This window comes from Heptranchias perlo, chromosome 3 (genome assembly GCF_035084215.1).
Source record: "Heptranchias perlo isolate sHepPer1 chromosome 3, sHepPer1.hap1, whole genome shotgun sequence".
NCBI classification, from domain to species: domain Eukaryota; kingdom Metazoa; phylum Chordata; class Chondrichthyes; order Hexanchiformes; family Hexanchidae; genus Heptranchias; species Heptranchias perlo.
The window spans coordinates 5542537-5560305 of NC_090327.1; the positions used below are offsets into that span (position 1 = coordinate 5542537).

Below are 17769 nucleotides of genomic sequence, written 5' to 3' on the forward strand. Positions count from 1 at the left end.
TAACAAGAAAAATCAGGACAGGGATAGGGCCACTAAGATAGACACATGATAAACTCACAGGTAATGACAGTGAAATGGCAGAAGTATTAAATAATTACTTTGCCTCAGTATTTACCAGGGAGACTAACGTGGTGGGCATGACATTAGAAGAAGAGATAAAAAAAAAAAGACATTTAAGATAGAAAGGGGGAGATAATTGATAAATCAATCAAACTTAGAGAGGATAAAACCCCTGGTCCAGATGGATTACATCCACGTATATTAAAAGAAGTTAGGGAGGAGACAGCAGAGGTGCTATTACATATATATAAAAATTCATTAGAAATGGAAATAGTGCCAGAGGACTGGCGGACAGCTAATGTGATTCCTATATTTAAAAAGAGAGATAGAACAAGTCCAGAAACTACACATCAATTAGCTTAATGTCGGTGGTAGGAAAGATAATGGAATCCTTACTCAAAGATGTAATAGAAAAACATCTAGAAACCAAAAATATAAAAGAATAGTCAGCACGGATTTCAAAAGGGAAGGTCATGCTTGATCAACCTTATTGAATTCTTTGAAGAAATAACAAAGTGTAGACAGGGGAAATGTAGTAGATGTAATATATTTGGATTTTCAAAAGGCCTTTGATAAGATACTGCAGAGTAGACTCATGATTAAGGTCAAAGCATGTGGAGTCAGGGGACAAGTAGCAGAATGGATAACAAGCTGGCTACAAAAACAGAAAACAGAGAGTAGGGTTAAAGGTAGTTACTCAGATTGGCAGAAGTGGTGTTCCACAAGGATCGGTGCTGGGACCACTGTTGTTCACCATTTACATAAAAGATTTGGACTCGGGAATTGGAAATTCAATTTCAAAATTTGCAGATGACACCAAATTGGGAGGTATAGTTAACACTGAGGAGGACTGCGACAAAATACAGGAAGACATTAATAAACTTGCAGAATGGGCGTGTAATTGGTAAATTAATTTCAATATAGATGAGTGGTACATTTTGGTAAGAAAAATAAGGAGGCCACACCCTCCTCTGAAAATAAGAAGTTAAAGGGGGTAGAGGAGCAGAGGGATCTGGGGGTACAGATACACAAATCACTAAAAGTAGTGACGCAGGTTAATAAGGCCATTAAAAAAAAGCAAACCAAGCACTAGGGTTCGTTTCTAAAGGGACAGAACTGAAAAGCAGAGAAGTTATGTTAAACTTGTATAGAACCTTGGTTAGACCACACTTGGAGTACTGTGAACAGTTCTGGTCTCCATATTATAAAAAGGATATAGAGGCGCTGGAGAAAGTGCAAAAAGATTGACTAGGATGATACCAGAACTGAGAGGTTAGACCTATCAGGAAAGATTGAGCAGGCTGGGGCTCTTCTCTCTAGAAAAGAGAAGACTGAGGGATGACCTGATAGAGGTCTTTAAGATTATGAAAGGGTTTGATAGGGTAGATGTAGATGTTTCCACTTGCGGGGGAGACCAGAACAAGGGACCATAAACATAAGATAGACACTAATAAATCCAATAGGGAATTCAGGAGAAACTTGTTTACCCAGAGAGTGGTGAGAATATGGAACTTGCTACCACAAGGAGTGGTTGAGGCGACTATCATAGATGCATTTAAGGGAAAGCTCGATAAACACATGAGGGAGAAAGGAATAGAAGGTTACGCTGATAGGGTTAGATGAAGTCGGGAGGGAGGAGGCTTGTGTGGAGCATAAAGACCGGCAAAGACCAGTTGGGCCGAATGGCCTGTTTCTGTGCTGTAAATTCTTTGTAAGAGTCAATCGTAGAAATGAAAGGATTAATCACCGAGTCTAAATGCTGGTTTATTAGATTTAGTATTTATTTCTTAAATTTTTTTGCAAGTGGCAGGTATAAATTTTGATGAAATTAACAGAAGGTTACTCACTGAGGCTGAATATTAATCCTCCACAAGAATATTTTGTAAGGCAAACCTTCCAACATGTGAGAGTTGGCAGCTCCCTCTCTTCAGGTGTTTACTCTTTGCTTTAGTGCACATTTCCATTTCTGACTCAAGTCTGTTGCTCCATTAACAATGGATGATTTATGCTGAATGCCAGCAGAATGAATCCAATTACATGATGTCAAAATATAATTCACTTTTATTTCATAGTCACCAGTAGTATTGAAACGCAACAAAACTTGGTCAATTTCACACTCACGATTAGGTTCGAACCCAGCAAAATTCACCCTCTGTTACATATTCACTTTTCAGCACTGTAACTCAGCGCAGTGAAACCCAATCTTATATTCACTTTTAGGCCAAGATTGTCCTCCTCTATCTGGCCCCAAGTCAGGTGGGAAAGTGTCGGAAGCAGCGGGAGGATCGGGAGATGAGGGCGTTCCCGACTCTGATATTCCTCCCCCTGCCCCCTGCTGGGAAGACCACCGGCTGCCCTCTTTCCTGCCCTCCACGTGTAAATGCTGGTGGGAGGCGGGACTGCACAGTTTCCCCGTGTCTGCGGCACCCTAACCCCCCTTCAACATCACTCCCCCCCTCTCTCTAGTCCAAGGCATTAAGTAAAATAAGTTGCTGCAGTCTTTGGGACTCTTCTGGCCCCTTTAAGGCTCGTCCCTTCCTCTTCTGGTCCTGCATTGGGTGTTCCCCCTGCATTACTAATAAGCCCCGACTCAAGAACATTGGGTTGGGGTTGGTAGGCCAGATGGAAATCCTGCCTTGAGAGTGGGACTAGGGGAATTCAGGCCTCAGTGTTGCCATCACTTTTGTGTGCCATGACACAAAAATTCTACTCTACGACGATGAAACAATAACAAGTGTGGCCGAGTGAATATCTAAAAGCTTATTTACATGTTCCGCCAGCACACTTGGCTGCCATTTTCCCCACTAGAGTACTGCAGAAGGATTGGCCCCACAGTGGACTGGTAGTTGGGGGAAGTTATTTCTCACTCCCCATAGCTGATTACAGAGAAGTTACTAAAAAGAGATGGATCAGGTTATTCAAATACCCCCCTACCCCCACTTTGGAAAGGAGGAGACGAACACTGTAGCCTTTTATTTTTGCTGGTTTTACATTGGATGCTGGAGTGGAATCACAGCTAAGACTTTTCCATGATGATCTTATGAGCCTTGATGGCTTAACTTTATAAACTACCACTGGCGGCCCTGGACACACCACATGCCTCCATTTATAAACGACCCTGTTCCTCCCTGGCTGCCTGCATTTAAGTCCTACACCAGCAGTAATGAGGGGGGAAAGCAATGAAATCTTGATTCCCAACCAAACTTTTTGGTCCCACAATTTCTTTTCTCCTCTGAACACGCCGATTCTGGCCAGGAACTGGAGGTCCCCCATCACCTCATTAAAATGGCTATTCTGCACTCTTGACTTGCGGACAGCGAGCGCGTGCGCAGAGTCTATTCAACTGTAGGAGGCATCACAGCCAGCATCGACCCGTCTTCCTTCCATGTTCACAGGCGTGCACTTTCCAGCAACAGTCACCACAGAGCAACGGCAAATTTGTCTCCCCCACCCCCCCCACCAAGTCCAGCAGCGACGAGACCAAAATGTTACCTTCCAACTGGGATTTGCTCAATCAGTCGAGACTGGGGATCGAGTCTTTGACCTTCTGATGTGTACGGCCTACTACCACACCGCATGGTGTACATGTTCGATTGGAGGGGCTCACCCTTTCTTTCCCCGTCACCTGTCGCCTTACTGAGAAACTTATAAAGTCACTGAAGGGCTTAATGCACAAACATTATTCCAATTCCAGAACAATGTATCAAAATAATTTCTACATCACAAAATATATTAAGATCTGTTGATAAATTACCTTTTTTTGGATCTGCTACAAATTTAAAAATGCGGCTTGGAATAGTTAAACATCAGATAGTCCAGATAGTAAAAATTATAAATCTTTTGCCTTTCCAAAGGGGATATTTGTTCCAGATATTGTTCCACCACAGCAGATGTAGTCCTCTCATCAGTGGAGTGCCTGTCTTTGAAACTAGGGAACTGGAGTTGTGCAGGGGCACCGATCAGCTTCAGTAAATAGTTAGCATCCTTCTCCAAGCTCTCAAACTTTCCGATATAGTCATAATTAATTAGGCAGGGAGAGCAGAGCTTGCTAATCTGCTCCCAGTGAATATCCATGCCGACGGGCTTTCGTGGATCCAAGAGGTAGTGAACGAACTCCTTGAAAGTCACCCCCGATCCTGTTTTTAGGGCCTCGGCGCTGGCGTTGACTCGGTACTTCTTCAAGATTGCTTTGCCAAACACAGGATGGTAATAGCTGTTCGGGTGCTCGAACTTGTCCCTGAAGGCTGACACCAGTCTTTCCATCGGGTCCCTCACAAACAAAACTTTGGTGAAGGTGTTCAAGAGCTCGTAGGTCTCCTTGAGGTTATAGCTGTCCAGCCTCTGAAGGCGCTTCCCGTAGTGCACAAAGTCGTGGGAGATATTGTGCGGCGACGAGGCCAGGCCGTTCAGCACCATCAAGATGCGCTTCCAGTTCGAACACCCAGCTTTAGGCACTTCGCAATACAGCAGCTTATGTTTGTCCTCCACGTAGATCCGTGACACCAGCCGGATCAAGGAGGTCTTGTGCTTGCTGACGTAGTATTTCCTACAGAAGTCAATGAGGGAGGTTTTCCTTTTCTCCTGAACTTCGTCCGTCACCAGACTCCTGTTCAGGAGATGAAAGGTCGGCGGCTCGTTGATTGGCTCCAAGAGCCTCTTCAGCAATAAATTCCGCATCTTCTTCTGCTCAGATAACCTCTTCTTCAGCGGATCGCCGGCTTCATCCACGGTGTGCGTGGTGCGACTTGAGGCAGCCTCCTTGCCGATTCCCTCAACCTGGTAACCCACAACTCTTGCGGTCCCGAAACGTCCGTGATCCTCGCCTGGGTCTTTAGTCGGTTTGTCCCAGACCTGTGAAGGAAAGAAAACAAGATGGAAAGTCTAAAGAATGATTGTCGAAAGCCAGAGGTTGTACCAGGAGGAACATCTAACGCCTACGGGGACCAAATTAGACCACCAAAGTCTAACTATCACACTGGAAGCTGTAGACGTCAATTCTTTACTTCAAACTCCTTCGTTCTTTATTTTGAGATTGCAGTTTACAGTGCTGAATTTTCCAGGTGTTAGGGTCAAATCTGAATAGCACGGCAGGGGTAATTTTTTTAAAATTTGGGCGAAAATCTAGAGGGGTGTATGATGGTCGGCTGATCCGATATGGCCCCCTTTTGCACTATCGCCCAAAGTCAAAACGACCGCCCCCCCACCCACCCCCCACCTCCTCCGTGGGTTCGTGATGAACTGAAGTTATAGATGATCAAAGCTAGATTAAGGTACAGATTTAGAATTTGATTTTGGGTTTGTCCTGTTGGCCAGGGGCTGCAGAAAACTACTGAGGTTAATTCGAATTGCTAACAAAGACACTGACTTTTGAACTGAGGTGACCTGGAGTTCAGTCACTGGTCTGAACTGGCCAGAACCGGTTTGAATTCGTTCCGCTTCTTAGAGGGGCAAGGGAGCTTTGATGAGACACCAGGCCTTATTTAGAAAAGGAGTAATGAGGTGATGCTACCTAGCCCCTTGGAACAGAGCCAATCAGGGGATGACACTGACCACTCAAAGAACTTTAAGCCAACCGGAGAAGATAGCATCACTCGAAAAGACAGACTTGAAGTTAAAACTGAAGAATCGCAGGCTTGGTGCCAGTGTGTTTGTGAGGGAGATTCCAGAGACTAACCATCGCGGAAGTAGGGACCCTACATCAGGGACGTAGAGACGACGTCGAAAGAGAGAGAACGAATCGCCTGGCCAGCGTTATCTCTCCTTTCCGGGTAATATAATATCCTTTCTATTCTGTGACCACTCAGCCTAGATGCGTGGCTAGTTTTAGTGATTTGTGTACCTGTACCCCCAGATCCCTCTGCTCCTCTACCCCATTTAGACTCTTATTATGCAAGCAGTATGTGGCCCTCTTATTCTTCCCACCAAAATATAAGAAGAAAGTGTTTTTAAACCACACTTTGCTGCCAATGTCAGATGTAGGAAGCATTAGATACAGATTACAGGGGAACACTGAGCCCTGGTACTGGAAATGACAGGAAGTGCAGTATCCCATGGGGCCGTAGATTTCTTTCAACATACTTTGTCTCTTTAAAATGAAGCCACTGCCTCATGTAAAGAGTTCAATTGGTTAAAATCAAATTGACCCTTTAAATCATTAAGGTCGCAAGTATAAGGCAGCATAAACAAGTGTGGTTTCTCATTAACTAATACCAAACAAAATCAAAGAGGGCGATTTTTTTTTAAACCCGACCCGCTGGGAGCTGACCGGTTGGGATTTTAACCTGCTCAACTGAGCAGACAGCAAGGATGGCCGCCCAAAGACTCAGTGCTCCCAGTGCCAGCACTGAGGGAGTGCTGCACTGTCGGAGGTGCCGTCTTTCGGATGAGACGTTAAACCGAGGTCCCGTCTGCCCTCTCAGGTGGACGTAAAAGATCCCACGGCGCTATTTCGAAGAAGAGCAGGGGAGTTCTCCCCGGTGTCCTGGGCCAATATTTAACTAAAAAATATTTGATCATTGTTGTTTGTGGGATCTTGCTGTGCGCAAATTGGCTGCCGCGTTTCCTACATTACAACAGTGACTATACATCAAAAAAGTACTGTGTGGGTTGTAAAGTGCTTTGGGATGTCCTGAAGACGTGAAAGACGCTATATAAATGCACATCTTTCTTTACGTATGCACGTTGGGACCCGACTGCAATTTTAACTCGTTGGAGTGAGCGAGAAGCCGTAGCGAGATTCCCGCCAGGCCAACCCAGCGGTGAAATGGATCAGGGCCAATAAAGGACCGAAAATGTACGTTTACCAGGAAAGCTCAGGCCTTTCCCTCGCTGCAGACTCGCGTCCCTCCCCCCGACCGCGAGACCCCCCCCCCCCCCTCAGGACAGCCCAGGCAGCTGATCCCACCACTCACCTGGTCTCAAGCAGGTGGGTGGGCTCCTGGACCTCAATGAGGTCCGCTCTTTAAAATCGCCTGGGTCTCATTCTTCCGTGCGGGTGGAACTAATTCGTCATGGCGAAAGCCCGTCGGAAACACGGTGGGAGTTAAAATCCAGGCCAAAGTCCCATGATAGGTATTGAATTGTGATGTCCATTAAAACGATCACACAGCGCAGGAGGAGGCCATTCGGCCCATCGTGCTTGTGCCGGCTCTTTGAAAGAGCTATCCAATTCGTCCCACTCCCCTGTTCTTGCCCCGTAGCCCAGCAACTTTCTCCTTTTCAAGTATCTACCCAGTTCCCTTTTGAAAGTTACTATTGAATCTGCTTCCACCACCCTTTCAGGCAGCGCATTCCAGATCATAACAACTCGCTGCGTAAAAAAATTTCTCTCATCTCCCCTCTTTTTTTGCCAATTACCTTAAATCTGTGTCCTCTGATTACCGACCCTCCTGCCACTGGAAACAGTCTCTCCTTATTTACTCTATCAAAACCCTTCATGATTTTGAACACCTCTATTAAATCTCCCCTTAACCTTCTCTGCTCTAAGGAGAACAATCCCAGCTTCTCCAGTCTCTCCACATAACTGAAGTCCCTCATCCCTGGTACCGTTTTAGTAAATCTCCTCCGCACCCTCTCCAAGGCCGTGAAATCCATCCAGTGATGCCCTGAACTGGACACAATACTCCAGCTGAGGTCTAACCAATGATTTATAAAGGTTATATGAAATATTTTCAAGTCTTTAGATCTCTATTTGCCATTCAACATCATAGTATTAATATTACTTTAAAAATATTTCTTAAAACATAGCTGAGGGGCCCAAATTATGATCAGTGGGACTTCAGTAAAATATATATATTTTTGTTTATGCTCACTTGAATTTTGAAAACACCCATAATTGCAATGTAATTATGGATTTTGTCCTTCCAAATTTGCACAGTGTTTGGAAAGAACGATTTGAGGTATGTAACATTAGGGTGAAGTAATAGTGGGAACAATTTAAGGTGATGAATTAAGACCATCACACAACAGTATCTATCTCACAATATTAAAGCATATTGCCTTGTGGTGATTTTCCTAAACCACACTGCTAAGCACACAAGACGGAGAGCAGATTCTGTGCTTCATTTTTGCTGCTCCAGCTTAGGGTTGCCAACCCTCCAGGATTGCCCTGGAGTCTCCAGGAATTAATGACTAATCTCCAGGTCACAGCTGTGAGCAAAGCACCCAGAAGAAAAATCATAAAGGGACAATAAAAAAATTGTCTAAAAAAAATTTTCTTTGAACACTTTTGTTTATTAGCAATAAAAAATTATTGGAGTTGGGGGAAAAGGGGCTGTTTGACTGACAGTGAAGAATCATCCAATTGGGTAATGAAGAGTCTATTCACTTTCTGATTGGTGTAGGAAGGCGGGGCATCATGAGGATGGACATGTTGGGCGACCAATGGCGGGAGTGTAGGGGTGGGGCGGTTGGAGACACAAGGTCACGTGATGAAACCTCCAGGAATATGTCCAACCAGTGTTGGCAACCCTAGCGCCAGCTCTCATTTTAGTTCCGAGTTGGACCCCTAAATAATCCCAAATTGCAGTCAACCAAGTAAATTTATAATATTGTTGCATTCAAAAGCGTTACTAAAAACGTAAAAGTGAAGTTATATCAGATACCAGTCGGAGGAATGGTGAGGGTTGATTTTGAATATGGGTTACTATCAGATTGCTTGCCTATTCTTCATAATTCCTGTACATGATATTATATAACACACCCATTAGGTTCAATTACCTTTTTGCTTTGGTCCTGTTGAATCTTATATCTCAATACTGAAAAAGAAACAAAAGATCAGTGTTAATTTTCATGGAAATATCATCTTTAAGAACAGAAGTGAATTTATCAGGATTAAATAAATTGGTGCAGTGGACTATATAATATTCTTACCTACTGTGAAATTACTGGTTAGATGCACCCCTATCAGACAGATTCAGTACGAAACCATACAGACCAGGAGGAGTGAGTGAGTGAGTAACCCTAAACATTCACTCCCTTCACTACTGGCGCACTGTGGCTGCAGTGTGTACCATCCACAGGATGCACTCCAGCAACTCGCCAAGGCTTCTTCGACAGCACCTCCCAAACCCGCGACCTCCACCACCTAGGAGGACAAGGGCAGCAGGCACATGGGAACAACACCACCTGCACATTCCCCTCCAAGTCACACACCATCCCAACTTGGAAATATATCGCCGTTCCTTCATCGTCGCTGGGTCAAAATCCTGGAACTCCCTACCTAACAACACTGTGGGAGAACCATCACCACACGGACTGCAGCGGTTCAAGAAGGCGGCTCACCACCACCTCCTCGAGGGCAATTAGGGATGGGCAATAAATGCCGGCCTCGCCGGCGATGCCCACATCCCATGAATGAATTTTTAAAAACTGTCTTGGCATTCCTGAGCCGGAGAGAGGAAACAATGGCCCAAGTCTTGGAGTCGAGCATTTCGCTGCGTGCCCCATTAGTTACACTTTTTCTCTCACCTTTCAGGTGGAAAAAATTTTGTGCTGCAAATTGCTGGAAGTGCGAGCTGATAACAGGGCATCTGGGACCTTAGTGAACGACGGGACCAACAGTCTCTCTCCTTAATCAATGAGATTTGAGGATTGAGAAAGAAACAGAGGAAGGACGGAGGAGGAAATAGGGTGAATCAGAGTCAAATCAGGTACAGAAAGAGAAATAAAGAGAGAAAGATTGGATTAAGAAAGAGAGGAAAAAAGAGACAGAAAGGAAAAGTAATAAAAAAAGTTAAAAGTTAAAAATGTAAAAAGTCTCTAGGAACAATTTACCAACTGCAGGAATGAGATTCTACAGTTTCAATTGTTCCCTTTCTAGGCCGGAGAGTTTGATTGGCACTGCAGGAACATAAATCTCCTCATAAAAAGGGCCCTTATGACATAAACTAACAGCCCTAAATACCTGCGGCGAGATTCGTTTGTATTTACGGCGCAAATGCAGCAATTTCTTGAAACTCACGGGGATGTTGAGGGCGAGCTGCCGTTTTCACGAAGCTAACGGCAGAGCAGCGCAAATCGCCCAGCAACTTAATAAGAATGTAAGAAATAGGAGCAGGAGTAGCGCAGACGGCCTCTCGAGCCTGCTCCGCCATTCAACAAGATCATGGCTGATCTTCGACCTCAACTCCACTTTCCTGCCCGATCCCCATATCCCTTGATTCCCCTAGAGTCTAAAAACCTATCCATCTCAGCCTTGAATATACTCAACGACTCAGCATCCACAGCCCTCCGAGGTGGAGAATTCCAAAGATTCACGACCCTCTGAGTGAAGAAATTCCTCCTCATCTCAGTCCTAAATGGCCGACCCCTTATCCCGAGACTAACTTGCGGTGATTCGCAACGCATGGGGCGTTGCTGTTTTTTTTTAAGCATTAATAATGACGGGTGCTGTGAAGTCACTGTTATTTTGCCAGTGATTTGCCCGTTCCTCTTCATTATTCAGTGACCGTTACTGAATTGTAATATGTGTGGATGCTTGATGAGGGCAGGGTTGCTGTCAGTGGTGATGTTCCCCATGGTTGAGTTGCATCTTGATCCTCACTGTACAGGCTCAGGTGTGAAAAATTAACAACTTGGCCATGGTCTTTAGGAGAAGAGGCAGGAAGGAGGACGGGCTAAAGGTGCTCCATGGCATCTGTCTCGGTGCCACTAGCGGGGGTAGGGGGGGGGGAAAATCAGAACATTGGAAAAGGAGGGAAAACTGTGAAAAAGCTGCCAGGGGTCATTCTCTCAGAATCCCTGATAAATCACCCAAAAAGTGACCACAAGCGAGCAAGCTCTTTAAAAACAAAACCAAGGTAAAAATAACGGATATATAAGAGGTCCTTAAAATTATGAAGTGGGCTCGATAGGATAGATGTTTCCACTTGTGGGCGAGACCAACACCAGGGGCCGTAAGTATAAGATAGTCAATAAAGAATTCAGGAGAAACTTCTTTACCCAGAGAGTGGTGAGAATGTGGAACTCGCCAACATGAGGAGTGGTTGAGGTGAATAGCATAGATACATTTTAGGGGAAGCCAGATCAACATACCAGGGAGAAAGGAATAGAGGGATATGTTGATGGGGTTGAATGAAGGCTCATGTGGAACATAATCCCCGGCAAAGACCAGTTGGGTGGAAGCTTCCACAACTGTAATGTAACAATGGCCAGATGATCTGTTTTAGGGATGTTGGTTGTTGAATACATAGTGGCCAGGACACTGGGGAAAAACTCCCCTTCTCTTCTTCGAATAATGCCGTGCGATTTTTTCCGTCCACCTGAGAGGGCAGACTGGGCCTTGGTTTAACATCTCATGGCACCTCCGACAATGCAGCACTCCCTCAGTACTGCACTATGAGTGTCAGCCTAGATTCTGTAGCTCAAGTCCCTGGAGTGGGACTTGAACCCACAGCCTTCTGACTCAGAGGCGAGAGTGCTGCCCACTGAGCCACGGCTGACACCAAAATACAGCTTCCCAGTGGAAATAATTATTGTATTCATCATATCACACAGTCAGCCCTCTTTTGAGGTGTTTAAGATGCTTAAAGAAGAAACTATTTCCTCTGGCGGGGGGGAAGTCCAGAACAAGGGGGGCATAACCTTAAAATTAGAGCCAGGCCGTTCAGGGGTGATGTCAGGAAACACTTCTTCACACAAAGGGGAGTGGAAATCTGGAACTCTCTCTCCCCCCCCCCAAAAAAAAAGCTGTTGAGGCTGGGGGTCAATTGAAAATTTCAAAACTGAGATTGATAGATTTTTGTTAGGCAAGGGTATTAAGGGTTACAGAACCAAGGCGGGTAGATAGAGTTAAGATACAAACGAGCTATGATCTAATTGAACGGTGGAAGAGGCCCGAGGGGTTGAATGGCCTCCTCCTGTTCCAAAGTTCCTTCCTATATGCTGTAGAATTATAATCAAGCAATTTTCCAGCTATAATGGTGAGCTGCTTTATGAGGCTGGAGCACATTTGGCATAAACAATTGTTCTTCAGCTCAAATCAACTAATCCGGAGTCAAAAGAAGTGACCTGAAAGTAATGCAACCTGACATTGCGACTTGGTCCAATTATGGCAACTCACACGTAAACCGATTAATCACAAAGGCACAGTCTATGTCGAAAGGGATTGAATCTTGGCCTAGAATTTAGCCTGGGCCTGTTTGCAGCCATGCTGCTGCTGCTGCTGCTCCCAGCTCCGCAGAAAATGCTGGTCCCAACGCCCACCCCACTCCCCAGTCTCTCCCCCACTCTTTCCTTGACCCCTGGTCTCCCCCTCTTGTCTGACCATCTCTCCCCCATCTACCAGACTCCCTTTTCCACACCATGATTCCCCACCCCTTCGACTCCCGATCCTCCCCTCACCCCTCCGACTCCCGATCCTCCCCTCACCCCTCCGACTCCCGATCCTCCCCTCACCCCTCCGACTCCCGATCCTCCCCTCACCCCTCCGACTCCCGATCCCTCCCCCCCGCCCCGACCTCCTTCAACTCCAGAGCCCTTCCCCATCTGTTGACTGGCAGTCTGATTCTGGCAGCATTGCAGTGATGGGAATCAGCAGATGCTAGTGCTTCCGGTGCCATGGAGTCCTGGCTGGAGAGATGGTTTTCCAACCCTACTGGTTGGAGGTGCTAGTACTGCCAGCTGCAGAAACATCAACAGCAGTGGTGCTGGATGCCACACTCCCATCATTTTGTTGGCGTGCACCCACCACAGCAAGAGCCAGTTCTGCAGCTTGTGAAGACCAGGGAAGGTCTGCTGCCAGAAACCAAAGTTGAACGGTGGAGCACATTTACAGCCCCTTCCCCGTGTTGCTTCTCTTCCTCTGAAGCCTGAAGTAAAGATGGTGAGAATTGGGCGACCAGTCACCCCCGCCTGAATCGACGGCGGTCGTGAGCCGTGACCATGTTCGCACGGAGACCGGGGAGATGCGGACCATCGACCCAACCCAGCTCGCAACAGTTCAAAGAGGAGCTTCTTTTTTTGGCAAAAGAGCCAGAGGGGAGATGAGAATTTTTTTTTTTTACGCAGCGAGTTGTTACGATGATCTGGAATGCGCTGCCTGAAAGGGCGGTGGAAGGAGATTCAATAATAACTTTCAATAGGGGATTGGATAAATACTTGAATAGGAAATAATTGCAGGGCTATGGGGAAAGAGCAGGGGGAGTGGGACTAAATTGGATAGCTCTTTCAAAGAGCCGGCACAGGCACGATGGGCCGAATGGTCGACTTCTGTGCTGTATGATTCTATGATGTATATGCTCTTTCTCCAATCCATGTTTTCACTGTATTCCAATCACTGCTAATTGTATGATCTCCTACTCTCAACTCTTTATGTCCAAGGATCTCAAAGCTCATCAATCTTTTTTACTTCCTACAACCTACAGACTTATAAAACCTAAAATTTGACAACACCTTATCACAACTCTTAGGGGTCATCAACAATAACTAGCATTTATTTAGCACCTTTAATGTAGTAAAATGTCCCAAGGCGCTTAACAGGAGTGATGACCAAACAAAATTTGACACTGAGCCACATAAGGAGATATTAGGACAGGTCACCAAAAGCTTGGTCAAAGAGGTAGGTTTTAAGGAGCGTCTTAAAGGAGGAGAGAGAGGTGGAGACAAAGAGAGGTTTAGGGAGGGAATTCCAAAGCTTAGGTCATAGGTAGCTGAAGGCACGGCTGCCAATGGTGGAACGATGAAAATCGGGGATACACGAGGCCAGAATTGGAGGAGCGCAGAGATCTCGGAGGATTGTAGGGCTGGAGGAGGTTACAGAGATAGGGAGGGGGGGCGAGGCCACGGAGGGACTTGAAAACAAGGATGAGAATTTTAAAATTGGGGTGTTGCTGGACCGGGAGCCAGTGTAGGTCAGCGAGCACAGGGGGTGATGGGTGAACGGGATTTGGTGCGAGTTAGGATACGGGCAGCAGAGTTTTGGATGAGTTCAAGTTTACGGAGGGTGGAAGGTGGGAGGTCGGCCAGGAGAGCATTGGAACAGGTGAGTCAGAGGGGGAGGTCCAGATTATTTTTGTAGGACCCAAAGTACTGCTTGTCCTGGCCCTACAAAGATCATTTCAAACTTAATTTGGCTGGGCCTCGTCTCCTTTATCGCCCGTGGAAATGATGGGAGTGCGCCCGGCATACACTCCGACCATTTCCAACCTAAAATTCCCTGGGACCCCGATTTGCATATTAAGACCCTTCAAAGCTTGCTGGCTATTGTCTTTTCTAAATTTGATCGCACCTTTCTTCTCACCCTTTTTGTTTATCTCGCTCCGTGTTGCAGTCGGACACATGTTTAAGAGCACGTTCAAACGGGAAGGTGCTTCTATGCTGGGCCCCTTTAACAATGGTGCCAGTCAAACTGTCGTGGTTAAAGGGGCCGTGTCAAGGCCATCGATCCCCATTTTGAGGTCATTACCACCTCGTTAACCGGGCGATACACGTTAATGGGTGTCAAGGCCTTGGAGAAGGCGCAGAGGAGATTTACTAGAACGGTACCAGGGATGAGAGACTGGAGAAACCAGGATTGTTCTCCTTGGAGCAGAGAAGGTCAAGGGGAGATTTGAGAGAGGTGTTCAAAATTATGAAGGGGTTTTGATGAGTGTAATAAGGAGAAACTTTTCACTGGCAGGAGGGTCGGTGACCAGAGGACACGGATTTAGGGCATTGGCAAAAGAACCAGTGGGGAGAGAAGAAATTATTTTACGCAGCAAGTTGTTATAACCTGGAATAGACTGCCTGAAAGGGAGGTGGAAGCAGTAACTTTCAAAATGGAATTGGATAAATGCTTCAAGGGGAAAAATTTGCAGGGCTATGGGGAAATTGGATAGCTCGTTCAAAGAGCCGACACAGGCACAATGGGCCGAATGGCCTCCTTCTGTACTGTATGATTCTATCACCTAGTCACTAATTTTTAAAAAAAACTTATCTAGTCTATTCTTACTTTTGCTGTGTTAAAGGTGATGTAAAAATGACTCTGTTTACATGAATGTGTCAGTTGTCCAATTTGTGATCTGGTGCAGAATTAATCCTCTCACTATATTAACTTACTGAAATCCCCATCCACAGGCAACACATATGGATCTTTCAGATGGCTAGTTTCTTGTTAGAATAAATTCACATCAACCAATAGGTCACATAATCCTGAAAAGAATTTGACATTTAATACTTTGTTGAATTACTCTAGACCAATGAGGGTGCACTGAACTGTGCACAAATGTCTAAGTAATGATTTGGCACCCGTTTTAATTAAAGTTTATCAACTGAGTGATGTTTTCTTGTTTTTACTTGAGAGGCGGGGGGGGGAGGCAGAGGGAATTTCCAATTAAGCACTTAGATTTGATGAGTCAATAAAAATCTTGTTTCCATCAATTTTTCATGTTTCTCAGAAGTCAACGAGCACAAAAACAGGCCATTCGGCCCAACTGGTCTATGCTGTTGTTTATTCGCATTTAAGCTAGATAAGTACATGAGGGAATAGAAGGATAGGGTGAGATGAAGTACAAGAAAGAAAGACTTGCATTTATATAGCGTCTTTCACGACCTCAGGACGTCCCAAAGTGCTTTACAGCCAACAAAGTACAACAGCGACGACAGTCCAAAAGTAAATAGGGTGGGAGCAGGCTCGTGTGGAGCATAAACAACATAATGCACCACTCCATGTGGTAGCAAGTTCCACTTTCTGGTCCTCCTTCAGTTATTGACATTCTTGACATATCTCCTCTGATCTCCAATAAAACTCCAACATCTCCTCAATTGCAATTGCCTCCAGAAACTATATTTTACTTTCTATGCCGAACATTTTCCCCGCTCAGGAATTCATAGCTTTGTCAAGCCCAAAGATTGGAGTGCCCCTCACTTACCTGTAACAACTTTCTCAACACAGTCCCCACCGTTTATAGCGTGCGGGTTTGATTGAGCGCGATTTTAGCCCGCTTTACACGGTCGGACAGCGTATCGTCTTTTAGAGACCGGGACAGAGAAGGAAATACGTGGGTGACTGGAATCCAACCCCGTCCCCGCGGTTATTGTTATCAAAATTTAACGTGGCGAGGGATCGACAGAGGGTTTGTCCGGGATTTAAACCGAGGGTTTTTCCCCAACGTTCCCAAATTACCGATTGAAGAATTGGGAGCTGGGAAAATGCGGAGAGAGAAACAGGATTTCTTAAAACTCTGCAGCAGTTACTGGCAGCGAGCCACGGGCGGGATTCCAGCTCGGAACGGGCGATTGTTCACAATGAGAGAGGGAGAGAATGAGAGAGAGAGAGGGAGAGAATGAGAGAGAGGGAGAGAATGAGAGAGAGGGAGAGAATGAGAGAGAGGGAGAGAATGAGAGAGAGAGAGAGAGAGAGAGCGAGCTCAAAACAGACACAGAACGACCCACGGAGGGATTTAAATACAAATACGGTAATGGGGTGAGAAGAACTTATTGAACTGCCCGAAGTAGTCGGCAAGCTTAACTTGTTGTAAGCAGCACCTTTGTAATTGACTCCTACGGTGAGGACCAATGGCTAGCGCCATTTGCCCGATATAGGAGACTGCCCATGATAACCGTGGGCGGTGAGAGTGCTGGGGACTTCACCTCCGGCAATCCTAGATATGGTATATTCAAGGCTGAGATGGATAGATTTTTGGACTCTAGGGGAATCAAGGGATATGGGGATCGGGCGGGAAAGTGGAGTTGAGGTCGAAGATCATAGAATCATAGAAGTTTACAACATGGAAACAGGCCCTTCGGCCCAACATGTCCATGTCGCCCAGTTTATACCACTAAGCTAGTCCCAATTGCCTGCACTTGGCTCATATCCCTCTATACCCATCTTACCCATGTAACTGTCCAAATGCTTTTTAAAAGACAAAATTGTACCCGCCTCTACTACTGCCTCTGGCAGCTCGTTCCAGACACTCACCACCCTTTGAGAGAAAAAATTGCCCCTCTGGACCCTTTTGCATCTCTCCCCTCTCACCTTAAATCTATGCCCCCTCGTTATAGACTCCCCTACCTTTGGGAAAAGATTTTGACTATCTACCTTATCTATGCCCCTCATTATTTTATAGACTTCTATAAGATCACCCCTAAACCTCCTACTCTCCAGGGAAAAAAGTCTCAGTCTATCCAACCTCTCCCTATAAGTCAGCCATGATCTTACTGAATGGCGGAGCAGGCTCGATGGGCCGCATGGCCTACTCCTATTTCTTACGTTCTTACGATACGAGAAAAAGCATAGAACTAGTTTAGGCATCAGGAGGTTTTTCTTTAAGCAATAGGTTATTAAGTCTCCAGCTCACATGGCGAACGCAGATTCACGGCAACAATTCAAAAAGGAGCTTTTTTGGCAAAAGAACCAGAAGGGGAGATGAGGAGAAATATTTTTTGCATGGCAAGTTTTATGATCTGGAACGCGCTGCCTGAAAGGGCGGAGGTAGCAGGTTCAATAGTAATTTTCAAAAGGGAATTGGATAAATATTTGAAAGGGAAACATTTGCAGGGCTACGGGGAAAGGGCAGGGGGAGTGGTACTAGTTGGATAGCTCTTTCAAAGAGCTGGCACAGGCACGATGGGCCGAATGGCCGCCTTCTGTGCTGTATGATTCTATGATGTACATGCTCTTTCTCCTCTCCATGTTTTCGCTGTATTCAAGTCACTGCTAGTTGTATGATCTCCTACTCTCACTCTTTCTGCGCAAGGATCTCAAAGCTCATCAATCTTTTTTTAAACCTC

At 45.7% G+C, this 17769-nt stretch overlaps 1 protein-coding gene across 2 annotated transcripts in view; it reads right to left on the minus strand.

Annotated features, from left to right (window-relative positions):
* Positions 1-2101: 2101 nt before the first annotated feature.
* Positions 2102-17769, minus strand: part of LOC137309885 (carbohydrate sulfotransferase 9-like) — a 114509-nt gene continuing 98841 nt past the window's right edge. For both annotated transcript variants that reach the window (XM_067977912.1, XM_067977905.1), the window contains exons 3-4: positions 8779-8816; positions 2102-4911 (exon numbers count right to left, since the gene is read on the minus strand). In XM_067977912.1, coding sequence (XP_067834013.1) covers positions 3838-4911; positions 8779-8816 — 1112 coding nt within the window. In that variant the 3' untranslated portion in view covers positions 2102-3837. The remainder of the gene's footprint in view (positions 4912-8778; positions 8817-17769) is intronic.